Raw genomic sequence first — 20,585 nt, forward strand, 5'->3', positions numbered from 1 at the left:
TTAATATCGATACGCATGACAATACTTTAACCGGCTGTAAAAGGTTGTAAAATTTTGTTATTTGTTGTTAGTTATTCATTCTTGCCTGTATCCTATAATTTGTTTATTTTACTTAGACAATTTGATGTTTTGAAAATTTAATGTTAATTATTTTGTATATATGTTTTTGTTAATAAAAATTTAAAAAACTTTTTGGTTAATTTGTGCCGATCACTAGACTGGTAAGTAAAGGTACTGTGTTAGTTAATCAAGGTAAGTAAAGGTACTGTGTTAGTTAATCAATCATAATTACGGAATGTCTTGAGTATTTTGGTGTGTATTAGCTCCTTATTCTCAACCTGATTACGGTTTTTTTACCCTCGAAAGGCTGAAAATTATGGGAGAAACTTACCAGTTTTCTTGTAATGTACAATATTTTAGCACTCTTGTATAGTTAAATTTCGGATTTAATGGTCGCTATAGGATTTTGAATCCAGTAACAGTGAATTAGAAAGGACGTTATCAACGTGCAGCAGAGAGAAACCTATTACTTATTCCTTGGGTACCGTTAATTTAAAATTGTTATTGTAGTTTATGTTGTTTCACATCTTATTGTTCGAGAATTATATCAAATTCAAAATTTAAATGCATCAGTTTTGCATTTGGAAAATATCTTCAATGATAATCGAGACTATAAGAATTGGATGGCTGGTACGTAAAACGATCGTTGAATAGAAAACATTGAAAAGAAGGGGTGCTGTTGCTCTTTGAATTGAAAAATCGAAAATGCACATCCTGCTTGAATATCTTTATGCGAGTTATGTTCCATTTTTTATTTTAAGCATTTTAAATTTATGATTTTGCCTATTTTTGCCATTATACTAATTGTATTGTTATTCTGAAGCAGGTCAGGAATATGATAGTTGTTGTACATTCGTTTGATGTGTTTTGTCGTTTGATTTTGCCATATGATTAGGGACTTTCCGAATGAATTTTCCTCGAGGTTCAGTATTTTTGTAATTTTACTTTTGATGAATGTTTCAAAACACAATCAATGTATATATTAACTAAAAAGATTCAATTTTATGCTTTTAATATCAAATGTTTTAAACAAATTTGAAGTAAATGTCATTTCGACCCTTCATTTACCTTACCAGTTGAAGCAAGATCCATATTAGGGTTGGTAGCACAAACAAAAATTGACGTCCAAAGTACCTGGGCTCTTCTATAATTGACCTCATTTTTCATGAAGTGTTTTATTTCTTCACAATGAGTATACAATATGTTAGTATTTACTGTGCTTTAGCTTTTTCAATGAGTGTACCGATTGGAAATGATTGTTTAATGTGTATTGTGTACAGAGATGATTGGAACATGTTCTATCTAAAATTTCAAATTCAATTTTAAAAAAATGCATTTATTTTGAATTATTTGCGCCAATGGCTTATAGCATCAGTTATCTATATGGAAATATTAGGACAAAAGATATACTAGTACACAATTGAAGATTATGTAAATGCTAAGAAATAACTTCAATTGATTTGCTAATGTAAATAGGTTGTGAAAGTTGATTGACAAAGTAAAAGGCAGCGCAGATGGAACATATACGAGTTTAAACTTTCATTTAAAAAAAGACAATCATTTGTTTTAATTACAATACAAGATTTAAGTCGTTAGCATTGTACCTCGCATTTATCTTAGATCATAATCTGATTGAAATACAAATCATATCTGTCCGCCCTTTTCTTATAAGCATTTGCCAGATGACCTATAGTAGTCAAACTCCAAAAAACTTCCCGAGTCGTCAATTTGAGTCAATTTCTATTAAAAAAATAATGAAATACCGAAGTCCAAGGAAAATTCAAATCGGAAGGTCCCTTATCACATGGCAAAATCAAAAGCTCAAACACATCAAACGAATGGAAAACAACTGTCATATCCTGACTTGGTATAGACATTTCCTTATGTAAAAAAGTGGACAAATTCTGGTTAAAAACAAAGAAATAACATGACCTTACAGTTTTAGTTTGTAACCCGGATTTGTTTTTTTTTTCTCAATCGATATATAAAATTCGAACAGCGGTATACTACTGTTGCCTTTACTTACATTCACTGTTGTATCTTTCCCTTTAAGTTTTTATGGATATAAAAGGTGTGAATACAGTGATGTTTCGTAATACTTTAACGACATCGTAATGCAGTGACGACTCAACATGGTATCGTTGTTATATTACTACTTAGAAATGTAAAGGTTGCATCAACGCAGAATATAACAGACATTTAAAATATAACAGGTTACTGGGCAAGAAGGCTATGTCAGTGTTACGTTCGGGTTTTTTACTACTAGTTTATACTGGATGCAATAGTTCGATATGACGCATACTAAATCATTACTTTGAATTCGATAACTTAATATTGTTAAAAAAAATTTTGTGTACTACAAATGTTATCAAAACTATATTTAAGCGCCACATTTCAATCAGTTTCGCTTCGACTTCTAAATTTTGAAATACTAAATATTTGCGGAAATGAAAGTTTAAAATATACACTGAAAATTATGATTAATAGTACAAAATGTTCATTGAATAATAGATCAAAGAAACTCAACCGCTTATCTAGAAAAAGTAAAAAGTGAAATAACAAAAATACCGAACTCCTAGAAAGATTCAATACGAAAAGTACTTTGTCAATGTCAAATGTCAAAACAAAAAGCTCAAGCACCCCAAACCAATGGAAAAAGTAAGAAACTGGATTTAAATAGGTCTTAAATGTAGCAAAATAACTGCTCAAGAAACTATTTCAATATAAATGCAACAAAAGTACAAAAAATAACACTGGTTGATAACACAGGCAAATTTCATTCACATCAATTTCGCCCGACTTTAAATTCATGTGAATCTCACATGAATTTCACCTCAAACTAACTTATACGTGAAATCGCGCGAAATCTGTTTATGTGAGTTTCACATGAATTTTATGTGACATTCACATAAAATTCACATGAAAATCACATGAATTTTGTTCACGTGAAATTCACATGAATTTTGTTCACGTGAAATTCACATGAATTTTTTAGTGTTGTCAGCGGTTAACCGGTTAACCGTTCGAACGATCGAATACCGAATACCAAAAAAGCTAACCGGTTAACCGGACTTTTTTTCAATTTAAATAGATTTCATATAAATGTGTATTGAAATCATTAAATAGTAGTGTTTTCTTTAAAAAATGTTGTCGTGGTAATTAATTTGACGGATCAACTGTCCAGTATACTGATTGGTATTGTTAATCCAAAAATATAAAATTAATCAAAAATGTGTCTCTCAGCTCGGGGCAAGATCTTAAGAAAACATAATTAGTTTCATGTTTTTTTAACAATAATTTTTAATCAGTAATACGATTAAATTTTACGATTTACTTCATTATTTCACTTTTGATCTCATATTGTGTAGACCTACATCTGAATGTGCGTCGTGCAGGTCTTTGTCATAACTAAATACTAAATCAAAAACTGTAAAAAGCAAACCAACGTGAATGTAATCATAGATGTATAACATCTATGATGTAATCAATGTATCAGGATTAATCAATTTCAAGATCAAGACGTTTTCTTTATTTTTCAATTTGAAGTTAGTACAAACGCCATAATTGATACCGTGTATTTGATTATTAAAAGTCAAACTTCGACAGGAATCTTCACAGACAAGCATTATAAAACCAAAGGCCAAACTTCCATTCATCGTATTATAAAAACGTAAATGTATGACTTGGATGGAATGTAGTCACATTGACACTCATACCACATTTTCTTACATCGATGTGTAGGGTACTTTAGATGAGGCCTTCAAACATTAACTTCGTCCTGAATAGGCATGAAATATTTGCCACTGGACGTTAAGTAACCAACAATCAATCAATCAAACATTAACTTAAACTACCGGTTAACCGGTTAATCGGTCGAACGATTATACGAGTAACCGGTTAGACAAAAGTGTACGATTTGACAACACTAGAATTTTTTAAATAAATTAATTCAAACAACGTCTAAATTTTCAAATTTAAGTAAAATCATGATAAATACCAATTTATTTGTTGAAAAGTCTTGTGAAATTCATGTGAAATTTTTTTTTTGTTTTCACATGAAAATTTTCACGTGAGTTTCATGTATAAGCTCGTTTGAGGTGAATCTAACGTCAAATTTTTCATGTGAATTTCATGTGAGATTCATGTGAAATTCACGTGAGCATATTTTGCCTGTGTAGCTTCTGGGAAGGTCGATAAAATGACACTGAAGAAATATACCAGTCATAGATGGAAAATCCAGGCAAAAGATACGAAAGGGACATTCAAACTTACAAGTCGAAGATAAACTGACAACGCCACGACAAAAAAAGACCAACAAACGACCAATAGTACACACAAGAGTGCACACACTGAAATGTCTCGCCTTCTTTACTAATCACTGATATTATGTTGATACTCCTAAATATAAAGCTTTATTACGACTGTCACATAAACTTAACATGAACCATGAAAATGAGGTCAAGGTCAGTTGAACCATATGCCAGGCAGACATGTATAGCTAACAATGCTTCCATACAACAAATATAGTTGACCTATTGCTTATAGTTTAAGAAAATAGACCAAAACACAAAAACTTAACACTGAGCGATGAACCGTGAAAACCAGGTCAAGGTCAAATAAAACCTGCACGACTGACATATAGATGTATAGATCATAAAATATTTCCCTACACCAAATATAGTTGACCTATGGCATATAGTATTAGATAAATAGACCAAAACTCAAAAACTTAACTTTGACCACTGAACCATGAAAATGAGGTCAAGGTCACATGACATCTGCCCGCTAGACATGTACACCTTACAATCATTCCATACAACAAATATAGTAGACCTATTGCATATAGTATGAAAAAAACAGACCAAAACACAAAAATTTAACTATAACCACTGAACCATGAAAATGAGGTCAAGGTCACATGACATCTGCCGGCTAGACATGTACACCTTACAATCATTCCATACAACAAATACAGTAGACCTATTGCATATAGTATGAAAAAACAGACCAAAACACAAAAATTTAACTATAACCACTGAACCATGAAAATGAGGTCAAGGTCAGATGACACCTGCCAGTTGGACATGTACACCTTACAGTCCTTCCATACACCGAATATACAAGCCCTATTGCTTATAGTATCTGAGATACGGACTTGACCACCAAAACTTAACCTTGTTCACTGAATCATGAAATGAGGTCGAGGTCAAGTGAAAACTGTCTGACAGACATGAGGACCTTGCAAGGTACGCACATATCAAATATAGTTATCCTATTACTTATAATAAGAGATAATTCAACATTACAAAAAATCTGAACTTTTTTTTCAAGTGGTCACTGAACCATGAAAATGAGGTCAAGGACATTGGACATGTGACTGACAGAAACTTCGTAACATGAAGCACATGAAGCATCTATATACAAAGTATGAAGCATCCAGGTCTTCCACTTTCTAAAATATAAAGCTTTTAAGAAGTTAGCTAACACCGCCGCCGCCGCCGCCGTAGCCGCCGCCGCCGCCGTAGCCGCCGCCGCCGCCGGATCACTATCCCTATGTCGAGCTTTCTGCAACAAAAGTTGCAGGCTCGACAAAAACACTACATAGAAAATTACAGACTAAGCAACATGAAACCCGCCAAAAACTTGGTATGAGCTCAGCTGCCCCGGAAGGGTAAGCAGATTCTGCTTCACATGTAGCACCCGTCATGTTGCTTATGATAGTACAACCCCGGGGATAAGGAGTATATCCGTTACTATCTGTAAATCGGATATACCATAATGGTCAACCAACTTGCGATGGCGTCCTTAAAAATAGGCAAAAGTAGTATACCGCTGTTCAGAAGTCATAATTCGATTAAACAGATGGAAAAATGGGTAACAAACTAAAACCGAAGAAAACACATCACTCATTTGAGGAAACCTACAGAGTAACAGACAAAAGCAACCACCGACAAGAATAGAAATGGACTGTTATATATACTGCCATATTCCATAAATAAATAATATCATAGTATATTACATGTAAAATATAGAATAACAACGGACACCTTACATGAATCTACAACAGCACATCAGGACACCACAAACGAAATATACATTAAGCGTCACATGAATGGATCTATGTAACAAAATTGACGTATTTTTGTGACTTTATATTATCATAGGTATGTGCATGTAATTGTGTTATTATTAGTATTTTCTAACCATGTCCGGTTTTTTTTTAAATCACAACTGTGCATAAACCAAAAAATTCTGTGCATATATTTGCTTCATACTTATAAATGAAAACATATAGTAAATGAGGTAGCTTATTTTTATCTTAAAATTTACAAAGGGGTGGTTTCAACTCCAACACTGGGAACTCTTGGTTTAATAGCTACCTTGTGAGAAGCAACCCTCCATTAAGGAAATCATGGTAGGAAATACGATTTCTGGAATATCGTATCAGCTGGGAGATATATACTATATGTATACAAGGCTGGCGGAATGTTGTTACATGAAATATAAAGTTCACAATTGGGAACAGTGGCGGATCCAGCCATTTTAAAAGGGGGGTTCCCAACCCAGAGTAAAGGGGGTTCCAACTATATGCTCCCATTCAAATGCAGTGATCGTCCAAAAAAAGGGGGTCCAACCCCCGGAGCCCCCCCCCCCCCCCTGGATCCGCCACTGGGGAAGCTGATATCATCTCTTTCGGCAGTTCTTCGTTTCTATTATGTATTTCGGGATTTGTTTTTGTTGCATTTTAGTGTTTCTGTTGTTCCATTGTTTCCCTCATATAGTTGATGTGTTTCATTCGGTTTCAGTTAGTAGCCCGGATTTGTTTTTTCTCAATCGATTTGTGACTTTTTCAATTTAAGATGCAATTCAAGATATGTGTTGTATCCTTTATCTCAAGTTCGATGGGATAGATGCATTCAACATAGTCACCAAATTTGAATTATTCAGTGAGAGAACATCAGCTATATAGCGGAAAGTAAAAGTTAAAGGATACTGCTAACCTCCTTTTAGAAGTAACGTGTTTAAAGATCTTTTCAAAAACGAACACACCTGATGAAGAGGAAATTAAAGTGAAAAATACAGCAATACCATATTCTTCTTTCTTAAGTTAAAATAAAATACTGTGTCATTGATTTTTGAAAGGACAACACATGTACGTTGTAGGAAAATATTGAAAACGGATAAGGTGTAAGAGAAGACTAAAACATATTTTGAGAGTGTGTTGTCCTGTAGACGTACCGATTTAATGCAGTGTCATCGTGCCAGCTATACTCAGTCTAAATTGAAAAATGCCTAAAATTGAGCATTACACATTATTTTTATTTTTTGCTAATCACTGTATTGCGTGGATTAGTTCAGAAAGATAGGACCTAATGAGACCAGAAATACTTCCATTATGGCAATAAAACTTACAGATGTATAAACCCATCTAAAATACACCTTCTGCCAAGATACGAGAAAAAAAGGTTGAAATTATCACGTAATAAGCTCCATGATTTCTATTATAGATTATTTTATTTCCCATAGTATTTTTAAAAGTGTCATAAATAATGAAAGACATCGTAAATCCATAACGCAATTGAAGTCCCTCTGACATGATACATGGTACTATGTATTGTCAAGTTCCTTGCCTTGCTACTTGTAACTTATATGGAAATTCATGATTGGCAATTGCAATGAATGAATATTAAACAGGATGCTTAACCTCTTGGACTGCCAAATTTCTGTTTGGAGTTTGTTATTCCTACTGCTGTCAATTGTGTTTTAGAATCTGTCACCTTTATTCAACTGACATCATTGTACTGTAAAATGTTTAAGCCACTGCGGTAATAATCGACATTTACTGACATGGTGTAAAATTATGAGAACACAACAGTTGGATATTCTTATTGTTTCAAACATTGATGGCATAATGCTATGACTGCATAAGGAAAATTATGCTGAGAGAAATCAAATGTCTGAATTGTTACTTGACTTGTCTAAGCCTCTTACACTGTGTCTAAACCACATCGGCAAAATTTGTTCGGACTCGATGGTATCTAACATCGGGCACAATGACGGAACATCAATAGACAGAAGAAAGATAGATTTCTCCTTATTTTCTTATTTTTTTCATGATATCAAAGAATATATATACATATACAACTATTTTCTATTGTGATATGCAATAATTTCTACAACTGTTCTATATTAACGGAGAAATAAGTAAAAATGCATGTCAAAATGACGAATTGAGTGAACCTTGCCTCGAAATTGTTTAATTTCTCGTTAAATTGTTCACATTGTACGGAAAGAAAGGTACGGGAAGATAGATATTGACCCGAAGATTGCAAATTTAGTTATTATGAGCATCTCAATACTTGTATTTCTGTGTATGGAACGAAAGAAAAGGGTCATGTCAAATTAACATAAACCGGTTTCGTCAATGTTGTTTACTACACAATCACCCGGTTTCGTCTATATATATCACCCGGGTTTTTTTTTTTTTTTTTTAAACAAACAAATTAATAAAAAGCAACGTTGACACGGATCTGAATATTGTCTTTCGAGAATTTAGATATATATTTATTGTAAAGTAAACTTGGCGTGTTAAAATCTATTTTAAACGGGCACGTTTGGACATAGGTAATTATGGTAATACACATTTTTTTTCCTAATGAAAGGTGTATCCCTTATTTCACTTAACTTCAAACTAATTTTAAATTTGTCAAAGAGGGGAATTTTGTACCATAATTGGCAATAAACAGCTGCGCCATGACCGCATGATACGCCCGTCGTTTTATGAGTGAAGTTGTATGCAATTTCAGAAATAGTTTCTGAGATAGGGCGCACCATGTGAAAACCTCTATTCTTTTTAAAAAAAAAACTCAATAACTCTAAAATAAAAGTTTGAATCATCACCAAAAAGTATAGAGATCTTAAGATTAATATTAATAAGAAGTGAGTAAAATTTAAACAATAATCATAAATAGGTTTTGAGATACATCGCAATAAGTGACCCCCCCTTTTTGTTTTACAAAAAAAAAATCAATTACTCTATTAAACCAAAATTTTAAACATCACCAAAAAGTAAACAGAAGTTTAAAAGATTTATATAACTAAGAAGTATGTAAAGTTTGATGTAGTTATAATACTTCGTTTTTGAGATATGGAGCGACATGTTAAAAAACCCACATTCCTGTTTCACTTACATTTCCTGTAACTCAAAAAGATTTAATTTGATTTTCACTAAAAGGTTTACAGATCGTTTGACCATTATAAGAAATAACTATGTTAAATTTTAAGAAATAAGATAAGCTGTCCTCAAGTTACGGTGCGACATGTGTATGCTGGACAGACGGATAGACGGATAGAAAGACGGACGGACGGACGGACCGAATGACTGATAGATGGAGGAACGGACGGATGAAAGGACGGACGGACAGGTGGGCGGACAGACGGACAGACGGATGTATACAATAATACGTCCTGTCAAAATTGTTACGGGAGTGTAGAAATGGAAAAAAAACTCGTAATTAAAGGTCAATAAGTTTTATTAGGATGTCGGCCAAGTCGACTTATTTGTATATTTTGTCTTCCTTATTATTTTTGCTATATAACTTTTATATATATTTGAAAAAAAATGTATAGAAATCGATAAAAAGAACTTGAAATTCGTCACTTATCTCATAAAGTGTATACCGAATTAAAATATTGTAAGAAATAAGAAAACAGGAACATCCACGAAATCGGATTATGTGAGTTGGATTATGTTTATTATAAACAAGAAAGAAATCTTTAGATCTGTGTACCATACTTGTATATGTTCCAGTCAAACCTTCTAACATTTGACATATGCAGCTTTATACAAATAGTTCAAAACGCTATGAATTCGAATCACTATGTCTCGCTTGTTTAAAAATATCAAGGAGAATGTTTATAATAAACATAATCCAACTCACATAATCCGATTTCCCGGGTGTCCCTGTTTTCTCATTTCTTACAATATTTTAATTCGGTATACACTTTATAAGATAAATGGCGCATCTGGAAGACGTATAGGTTGCACGCCCCCGACCCCACCTTTGGTTGCCAAAACTATATTGATTCATGTACTTAACGATTTTGTAAAGCAAAAAATAATCAAAATATTGTTCAACTCGGCGGTTTATAAAAGCTGTTCGAATAACGTCCACTTTGAAATAAACTGAATCCGTCTGTCCGTATATATTGTCAAAATATATTGACCAACGTCAGTGTACGATCATCATAACACAATGGCGACAGTACAGACCCTTTTTTTTTTTAGTAATGTTAACAAAATAATTATTATTGAATTTTGTCGATGACCTGAGCAGTTTATACTAATTTGTACATAGCAGTATAGTTACAATTAGTGATGAATAAATTTTATTTCAATGCATGGTAGTTGTAATCCTACATTCATTTTCTGTGTCGATTATGCATGCATATACATTTGTCTTAATTTCAACGTTTATCCTTTAGAAGATTTATTTTTAACGATGATAGAAAAGATTACATACATAGAATGATTAGATTACTTATAAAGGTGCCCATCCGAGGCTTTTGTGCGAGAAAATCACATATCAATTGTGTGTTTCGATTTTTAAGACCGTAAACTTTAATTTCAAGTTTAAACTTGTTCAACATATTTTCCCATAACTCATATAGAAAACGCATATTTAGAGAGCTTTAACCTCAATCTCCTGTTAAAAAATTTCGGAATGCAAAGTAAAATTAAAATATTTGTGTTCTATAAGAGTAGGAATTCAATTGTTTGCTTATTATTTATTTGAATCTAAGACTCATATAAATAATAAGCCGTTGTCCGGTGAAAGAAGTTGTTTTCCAACAACCCACAAAACTCCTTTTCAACGCTGAAGTTAAATAATCAATTATAATGTAATGGGGTTATGCATTGTGAAATCTATGACGAAACCGGGTGGTAAACATTGACGAAACCGGCCAGTTCCATTTTGACATGACCCTTTTCTTTCGTTCCATACACGGAGATACAAGTATTGAGATGCTCATAATGACTAGTTTTGCCATCTCCGTGTCAGTATCTATCTTCCCGTACCTTTCTTTTCGTACAATGTGAACAATTTAACAAGAAATTAAACAATTTCGAGGCAAGGTTCACTCAATTCGTTATTTTGACATGCATTTTTACTTATTTCTCCGTTAATATAGAACAGTTGTAGAAATTAGTGCATATCACAATAGAAAATAGTTGTATATGTATATATATTCTTTGATATCATGAAAAAATAAGAAAATAGGGAGAAATCTATCTTTCTTCTGTCTATTGATGTTCCGTCATTGTGCCCGATGTTAGATACCATCGAGTCCGAACAAATTTTGCCGGTGTGGTTTAGACACAGTGTCTTATAGTTCAGGTTTTCTGAACTTCTAAATTGTTCATGTACGCATACTACAAGCATGCATCTTATTTTTTACTTTTTTTTATTTCATGACTTAGTATTTGAAACTAAATTGCTAAAAAAACAAAAATCTCAAGTTGCTAACATTTATTTTAATAAAAATTAGGATTTCAATAAAATACAAAAATGTAAAGTAGTATATAGAACAATAAATAATGACAGAAATGTCATTGGAATGTATAATTATGCACATGCATTTACACAAGATTGGTTAACAGTATTGATTTGAGTTACTCATGATGATTTTATAACTACCATCTCCATAGTCATGTTGTTTTTGCACCTATAATGCAGACTAAAATGGCATAGAATTTCATCAAAATTACATTGATTAGCAAAATTGAAAAGGTCAATACTAATCTTTCCATTTGTTGATTGTTATATTTTATCACAGTAGGGTGCTATGTTACTTACATTTTTGTCATTTGTAACATCCAATGTTTACGAGATGAACGGAATTAAACAACTAATAAAAACTTGAGCTACCAAGCTGAATCAGATCCCTCACAACTATTTATACATATTTTCAGATACACCTCCCATTTATTTCAACCAACATATTTTGGACATAATTTGTTGAGAGTTTTATTTTAACATTTTAGTGATATAAAATATCAGAAATCTATATGAAAAATCTTGCTGCATAAACAAATAATAGTTCTAGTTATTTCATTTATCTCTTTCTCAGTCTTAAAACCTATAAGGCTGTGCTACACATACCATCAATGCCAAAGATCAAGAAATATTAAGATTTTGGGCAGATGACTTAAAAGAGTCAAAATATTCTATATTCACACAGAAATATAAGAATTTTTATATCTTTTGTTTTTATATATTTCTTCTGCATCAATTATGTTGGAAAATTCAAAGCACTAAATATCATATATTCATAAACATTGTATATTGCACTTTTCAATACAAATGTGTATCCACATTATTATGAGCATTAATAATATCAAACCAAATTTCACACTCTATTCATACATACAGTCTAGTATCAATTTTTTTGACTAAGTAACAAATATTCCCTTGATATGTAATCACATAAAAAAGACACTAAATAATAATAAATTCCACCATATCACACATTTTTGATAATATTATTACATTAAACAATTCTGTTAAGATCTAAAAAAAACCAAACAAAACAATTGCAATAATATTAAATGGTATATCCCACATTTTTCATTAACTAAAAGGGATACATTTTTAGACATGGTTTAAGGTTTAATCATCCCTTATTTGAATTTTGAAGATAAGCAATAGACATCAAAGCAGAAGTATAAACCAGGAAGAGTGTTATATCCATACATTAATGCTTATATCATATTGTAAACTATAAAATAATTATCTTTCTACACGATTGAAAATATTTCTTCCTACAAGATTTCAAACCATCCACATATATTTCAATTTTAACTACACATATAGGAATTCCTGCATAAAATTGTCTCTTACATTTTTACAGGTCTCTGTCCGTTTTGAAGTTTACCAATATTGCTGGGAAAAAAGAAACACAATTCTGATTAATTCTGTAAACCTGTCATTTTAAATGTCCACGCCCATTCACATGGCATTGTTTCCACAGACAATGGTGGTATCTGTATATTGATTCCCTTCCCACCAGCTCCAGCTTTCCATGTCACTTTGTCAGGATATCCCAACATACTGACAGTTGTGTCCTTTGATGTTATAGGAGCTCCAAGTTTTACCAAGTTACTGTCTGGCCATTCCAGCAGTATAGCATAAACATCAGTTTCTGTAGCTCCCTTCTTCATTGTATACCTAGAAAAAGATGTATTCAATATTATATACTACAAGAATTTTAAGATTACAAAAACCATGAGACAAGATGTCAGACATTGTCTAAAATACTATTTGATATACATAAAAATACTTACAATCCATCTAGATAACTCTTTTCAACTTGGTTATTTGATCAAAAGTGTAAGTAGCAAAAAAATCTACCTAGTAAATTATCTGCATTTTCCATTAACATCCCAGATACTTTTAAATAAATCATATGGCCTAATTTTTTTTTTTAATAAGATTGGATAAAATTAACCTTTATCACTGATCTATGAAATGAAATTGTGGTCAGATTAACCCTGTCTGACAGACATGTAGACCTGGCAAGGATCCAAACATCAAACATAAGTAGTTATCCTTTTATTCATAATTTAAAGCAAGTCAAGTTTTTGAAATGACAAAAAATATTCACTTTTTCTAGGAAATCACTGAACTAAGACGATTAGGTAAGGGACAATGGTCATATGACAGCAAAAACATTTTACTATAAGGCATCTTTATACAAGGTGTGGGGCATACACATTTGTTTGTACCTTCTAAAGTATGAAGCTCTAAAAAGATATTTTATGCTGCAGCTGCTGTGGGATTATCATTCTTATGTCTCGCATTTTGGGACTTTTGACCAAAATATAACTGTCTATAGGTTTAATCTGTTTACAAATAATTACTTAACAATTTTTTTTTTTTTTTTTTTTTTTTTTTTTATCTTAGTTTGAAATTAAACTAGGGAGACTGATTTATATAAGAGCACTACTCTTGTTTCCTAATCCCTATTATTGCATCTTTTGTATATTTTGTATTTATGCCTTTACCCTTGTAGCTATATATATATATAACGATTTCTTAATTGTATATCTATTTTTATTAAATCTTAATTATTAGTTGTACATCAGTGAACTATTTCTACATACCACACATTTTTAACAACAGTGTCATTCTGGTGAATCCAGGGTCTAGTTGCATAGATTCCATCTCCATTTACACGAAGCCATTGTCCCATCTGACGTAGTCTTTCTTCATAAATAGGACTGATCTTTCCATATTTTGTAGGACCAACATTCATCAGCATATTACCTCCGCAACTAATGCAAAAATTGAAAAATACATCATGTCTACAAAATGTATACTTGTTTGTTAAAAATAAAGTAAGTCCTATTAATGAACAAATAAAAAAAAGAACAATTGTTTTTTTTTAAATCCATCAAGGTTCTGATGTGTAAATCATGACAAAGCAGGGTTCTGTTGGTTGTTTTTTTCATTGGCAATCATACATCTCCTTATTCTATAGAGCCCACAAAAGACTATAGGATCCTACATCTCACTTAATGACTTATTTTCAAGGAGATAAAGTGGACTTAGTATAAAAACATTTATTTTGGAATGCCAAGTGCTTTCTTAATTACCTGACAGTAGAAATAAACTGTTTTAGAAGATCCTCTATTGTAAGGTAGTCTTCAAGCCTAGCGTTTCTACGGTATCCCCAGGAAAACTTGTCTATTGTCATAGCGTTTTCCCATTTGTGTTTCTGCAACTTGCCTTAAAACAAAAAATATATATATTCAATTAGGAAATAATAGATATAGGAAGATGTGGTGTGAGTGACAATGAGACAACTCTCCATCCAAATAACAATTTAAAAAAATTAAAGCATTATAGGTCAATGTACGGCCTTCAACACGGAGCCTTGGCTCACACCAAACAACAAGCTATAAAGGGCCCCAAAACTACTAGTGTAAAACCATTCAAACGGGAAGTTCATTTTCCACGTTCTATTTCTCTCAAGACATACTACGTACACAATATACATGTTTGACTGATATTGACCTTTAACCTTATTACATGTAATTACTTTTTCACCTGTTATATAAACAGTTTTAATAATTCAATGCTTTGTCGTACTTAATAATTCAAGTGAGTTTACTTAGCTTGTTTGCGTCCTGTCCATCAGAATCCAATAAACTTCTAATAATTATTAAAGGGAAACATGATTATATCTCTCTTGGTATGGGTAACTATCTGTTACAATCAGTACATCAAAAATGAAAAGAAATTAGATATGACTTGCATAGTACCCTCAGTAGTCAAAGTATAATCCCTTATGTATAATAAAAGTAATAAAAAGCATTAAGTTAGGGAGAAATAAGCATATAACATTGTAAATACCTGGATTATATCTGTCAGAACATGTATAAAATCCTCCATGTTTACAGGAACACCCAGATCCCCATCTATCATTGGTCACTACTGTATCTTTCACAGGACTGCAAAATTGAGAAAATTACTTAACATATTGTATAAATCTTACTGAGAACCTTTATAATTAATAACTCTTACCAATCTGGTGTGATTTTTTTATTTATTTTAAGTGTTAACTTTAGTTCTGAACTTGAGAAATACATAAAATAATCTAGAAAAAACCCAGTAGCGTATATATAAAAAAGAAGATGTGGTATGATTGCCAATGAGACAACTATCCACAAAATAATCTTCTTTATCTAATGTTTGTGAAAACAATTTATGAGAATAAATGATGGCAAGTTTCAGATACAATATCTTATATTCCTATAGGCGCAATAAACTCACTCTGAAATACTTTGACAAGGCCAAGGGTTTCATATACAAAAACATTAATGTTTCTCTGCTCAGCAGATTTAAGAATTCAATTTGCCTCAAAAACATCTTTAAAAACGAAAATGTTGATACCATGGGGCAATCTCAGACTCAATATACATTACACTTGACAATTTGCTTGATATGGTCAAAATCATTGCCAAACAAATTTTAAGAAAATGTTTAGAAGTTTTAAGTTCATCAAAATCGTGGTCAATTTGAACACAGATTTCAAACATTATAAATTTAAGGTTTCAGTCTGCTACTTTTTATATAATCTGCAGGTTGCTATTTTTGCAATTTGAAATGCATATGAAATATAACTAAAAACTTGAATATAGTGAAAAATTAAAGCCCTTTACCTGTTAAAACGTTCCATTCTGTAGTTACTCTTATAACTGAAGTTGATACTGACCTTTCATTATAAAGCCAAGCCAGGAAGTTGGTTGAATTCCAGTAGGCATCAGCAGCCTCCCAGTCTCCATCAGACCAAATAACTTCAGGCTTGTATGCATTCACCAGTTCATATAATTCAGGCATAGTCTTAGTCTGAAAAAGTAAATATAATCTAAAGATAACTTTTACAGATACCTATACCTTACTCATAATCAGAAGAAGATGCAGGATACAAATGTACATTTATTTACTGTAAACAACTTATTTTCTTGAGCATTTTATAAAGTATCCACAAAAGTAAGTTGGTTTACAGAATCCATGAATTCTGATGCTTAATCTCTGTTAAAAGTATAATATTACATTTCAGATAACTTTCAGTTTATAAAAATATATAAGTTAAACATCAAAGACTGCATCTTTGATAAATGTAAATAAAATTGCTTGACATATAGACATCCCAGTTGACAAAACAAAATAACTTATAAGTTTGTTACAAGAATGTGTCCAAAGTACACTGATGCCCCACTAGCCCTATCCTTTTCCATGTTCCATGGACAGTGAAATTGGGTAATTATCTAATTTGGCATTAAAATTAGAAAGATCATATCATAAGCAACAAGTGTACTAAGTTTCAAGTTGATTGGACTTCAGCTTCATCAAAAACTACCTTGACCAAAAACTTTAACCTGAAACTCCCACTTTCATTTTCTATGTTCAGTGGACCGTGAAATTGGGGTCAAAAGTCTAATCTGGCTTAAAAATTAGAAAGATCATCTCATAAACAACAAGTGTACTAAGTTTCAAGTTGATTGGACTTCAGCTTCATCCAAAAACTACCTTGACCAAAAACTTTAACCTGAACGGACGAACGGAACCACAGATGGGCGGACGGACGAACGGAGCCACAGACCAGAAAACATAATGCCCCTCTACTATCGTAGGTGGGGCATAAAAACATTACCCTGACAAAATCTTGTTTTTTAAATCCTGAGTCTTTGTCATCCAAATATCTTGGATTAAACCATTCAAACAGAGAGTGGTACAGTCCAAACTTCATCTGGGTTTTAGCTCTCACTGCAGCTGCTAACTCACCTGTAAACAATAAGAATTTAAAGCTAATATGTTTATATTATTTATGTTACATTAGATAAAGTGTTTAACTTAATTGTACCAAGTAATGAAAAATATTTATAATTTACATTTAAAGTTCATTTCAGAATTGAATGCCTCTTTTTGTAACTTCATTGGGGTGTAAAAGCGTTGACCGAAGTACATTTTGTATAAACCGTAGAAGCTGAGTGTAATAATTATTCATCAATAGATGCATACATGTATGTGACTATATTTTCAGGTGGACTTCTAACCACATCTCCCTTTATTCATATAACATGCAGTAAAGTAGTAATAAAATCTTACCAACAAGATCTCTGTTAGGACCAGTAGCATTAGAATTCCAGTTAAAGGAATACTTAGATGGCCAGTTGGTGTAACCTTCATGATGTTTACTTGTCAAAACAATATATCTATAAATGCAGTAAAATAACTGATTAAAAAAAATCAACATCAGAATGTATGATAATTTATCATTGATAAATTAATGTACATGTAGTGTGACGAGATTGCTTCCCTTAGAAAAACTTAGTAGATACTTAGTCAGCCGTAAGCTGTTGAGCTAAGGAAGTACTTCTTTAGCTCAATCCGTTAGCGCGCTGCCTTGTAACACAGAGATCCCGGGTTCGAGTCCCAGTGGAGACAAGCAATTTTGTAATGAAATTCATGCACTCTGGTTACATTGGCGCCCAACAATAATAACCCACGGTTAGAAGAATTACCTAGCCAGGTTAAAATTTAAATATAAAAAAGATGAAAATATCCTCATTATAGAGTATGACTCTTGAGGTGTGGGAAGTGTGACAGGATTGCTTCCCTTAGAAAAACTTAGTAGATACTTAGTAAGCGGTAAGTAGTTGAGCTAAGGAAGTACTTCTTTAGCTCAGTCGGTTAGCGCGCTGCCTTGTAACACAGAGGTCTCGGGTGCGAGTCCCAGAGTAGACAAGCAATTTTGTAATGAAATTCATGCTCTCTGGTTACAGTAGCAAGATAATGAAAAAATATTTAGCAAAAATGCTGAACAACTGGTTTTATATTGAAAAAAATGTAAAGGGTTCTGCAGAACTCTGTGTCTGACTCTCACTCTGGGATTGCTACTGTCAGTCTTAATGTGTAATGTTGACTTTTAATTAAAAATATGATTCTTTAATATGATGATTTGTAAACATTACAGAATTTATTTCCACACTTTTCTTCATTAGGACAGGAACAATTCTTACTTTGCACCAGAATCCTGAAACATTTCAGCCCATTCCTCTGGAACAAAAAACTCAGTTGTGAACATAGCTGCAAAATCTGCATAAGTAAAATCTGGACGGTAGTTTTTCTGCATGTAATCCAAAACAGCCGGCATTGGCTGGCCTTTCCATTGCCACCAAAACCACTCTGATGAAAAGGCTGGTACAGAAAATACACCCCAGTGAATAAATATACCAAGCTTAGCATCATCATACCATCCTGGAAGTGGTCTTGCATCTAAAGATTCCCATGTTGGGTCGTATTTCAATGAATTGACAAACGAAAATAGCAAAACAAAACAAACCAGGTAAGTGGCCATTTTGTTTTCACGTGATGAAAACAAAATTATGTCACATGATATGTACTCAGGTATGCAGACCAGAGGTTAAGCTTCAAGTCCGAGTCATGACAAAATATTGTACAAGTGATATATGTTAACACAGCAGAGCTATCAATTCGATGCTAAATATTCGTGACAAAGATGTTTTGTATATCCCTGTCGTTTTATCTACAAACCATACAGAAATAATTAATAGTATGCCACAACGGACGTTTAGACCACACACTCATCGAGCTCACCGAAATTAGACAAATACACAAATCTGCATGTAATTTTTTAACATTCAGTAAAGCCTTATACTTATCTTATTGTTGTTTGTTTGTCTATGGACTAATTCAATAATACTTTAATACCAAGAATGTTAAGGCATAATTGGAATGGACCCGGTTTTCCTATCTTTTACCAGCTCGTATTCAATTTCGTGATATTTTTTATATACAATATATATATATATAAAAAAAATCTCTCTCTCTTTGACTTAAAGTTTGATATGTCACCCTTGGTATTATCGCTTTTTTTACTGTTGACTGGTGATTCTTATTTCACTCATAGATCTACGTTTTTTTCTTTCTTATGGAAACAACCCAGCACGTGTATAAAGTTGACTTGATTTTATATTCATGTTAAGTAAAATTGTTATTAAGCCTTCTTAAAGATGAGAAAGAAAATTACACTGTAAAAAACATCTTTTCACTTTCATATACATTAACTTTGTCCGTTTACTCATTTTAAGTTCTTTCCATTAAGTATCATTTTTTTCAAATATGTCCTAGATTTAAGATTTAAAACTTATGATACTACATGGAAAAAAACAACTTTAACTAATTTATACCATTTTCTTTCACCTTGCAAACATCACGAGAACATACTCAGGAGCAGTCGTCCTTCCTTGCCCGTTTCAGTGCTGTTCCAGCATTAAAAATCAACATCAAAATGTGCACCTGCTCGGGTGATCGGTCTGAACTTGGAACTGGATGACTTACATGTACATTGCTCCCGGTATTTAGTTCTTGTAACTGCTGTACTTTCACTGAATGGTGTTTTATCAGAGCTGTTGTAAAAGTATCTCATCTTCATTCCATTATTCATACTTCTGTCCTAATGTTCATTAGTGATATATCTCCAGATCTCATCGCTTTTTCTCCATATCAACTGTGAAGACACTTCTGCTTGCCTACAGACTTATGAAATAATCTTCTTCCTCTATGCTCCCACAACTCATAAGGTCATGAGAGCTTGTCATACTGTCTGCCCTGCTGAGACCTTGCAAGCTTATTCAATCTTCAATCACCACGTCCTCCATTCCCGTTAATGACAATCCTCTACAAGCTGCTGGTATCCCATCCCATTTACCATCAGATGATGATCTTTCTTTCGTGGGCCTTATCCATCATTTCTTCCCAAGGGACTGTAAGTTCAAATAAGACTGTCTGCCTTGTCAGAGCACAATATCTTGTCTTAGCAATGTTGATGCTATTTCCGCTGAGAAGCACGTGCGTTACTGAATGTCGGCAGTCATATACCAGCAGTCTGTTGCTGTTGCAAGATCTTGCAAGGTTCCCCAGGCATTCTAGTGT

At 32.6% G+C, this 20,585-nt stretch overlaps 1 protein-coding gene across 1 annotated transcript; it reads right to left on the bottom strand.

Moving 5' to 3' along the window:
• Positions 1–11,576: 11,576 nt before the first annotated feature.
• On the bottom strand, positions 11,577–19,039 carry LOC143065453 (alpha-L-fucosidase-like). The gene is made up of 8 exons (XM_076239030.1): positions 18,650–19,039; positions 17,736–17,842; positions 17,281–17,411; positions 16,339–16,472; positions 15,477–15,574; positions 14,717–14,849; positions 14,225–14,395; positions 11,577–13,289 (listed from the first exon to the last, which is right to left on the bottom strand). The coding sequence occupies exons 1-8, from the start codon at positions 18,985–18,987 to the stop codon at positions 13,031–13,033; spliced, it is 1,371 nt and encodes a 456-aa protein (XP_076095145.1). The 5' UTR covers positions 18,988–19,039; the 3' UTR covers positions 11,577–13,030.
• Positions 19,040–20,585: the final 1,546 nt, after the last annotated feature.

Source organism: Mytilus galloprovincialis, chromosome 1 (assembly GCF_965363235.1).
Source record: "Mytilus galloprovincialis chromosome 1, xbMytGall1.hap1.1, whole genome shotgun sequence".
Lineage (NCBI taxonomy): Eukaryota > Metazoa > Mollusca > Bivalvia > Mytilida > Mytilidae > Mytilus > Mytilus galloprovincialis.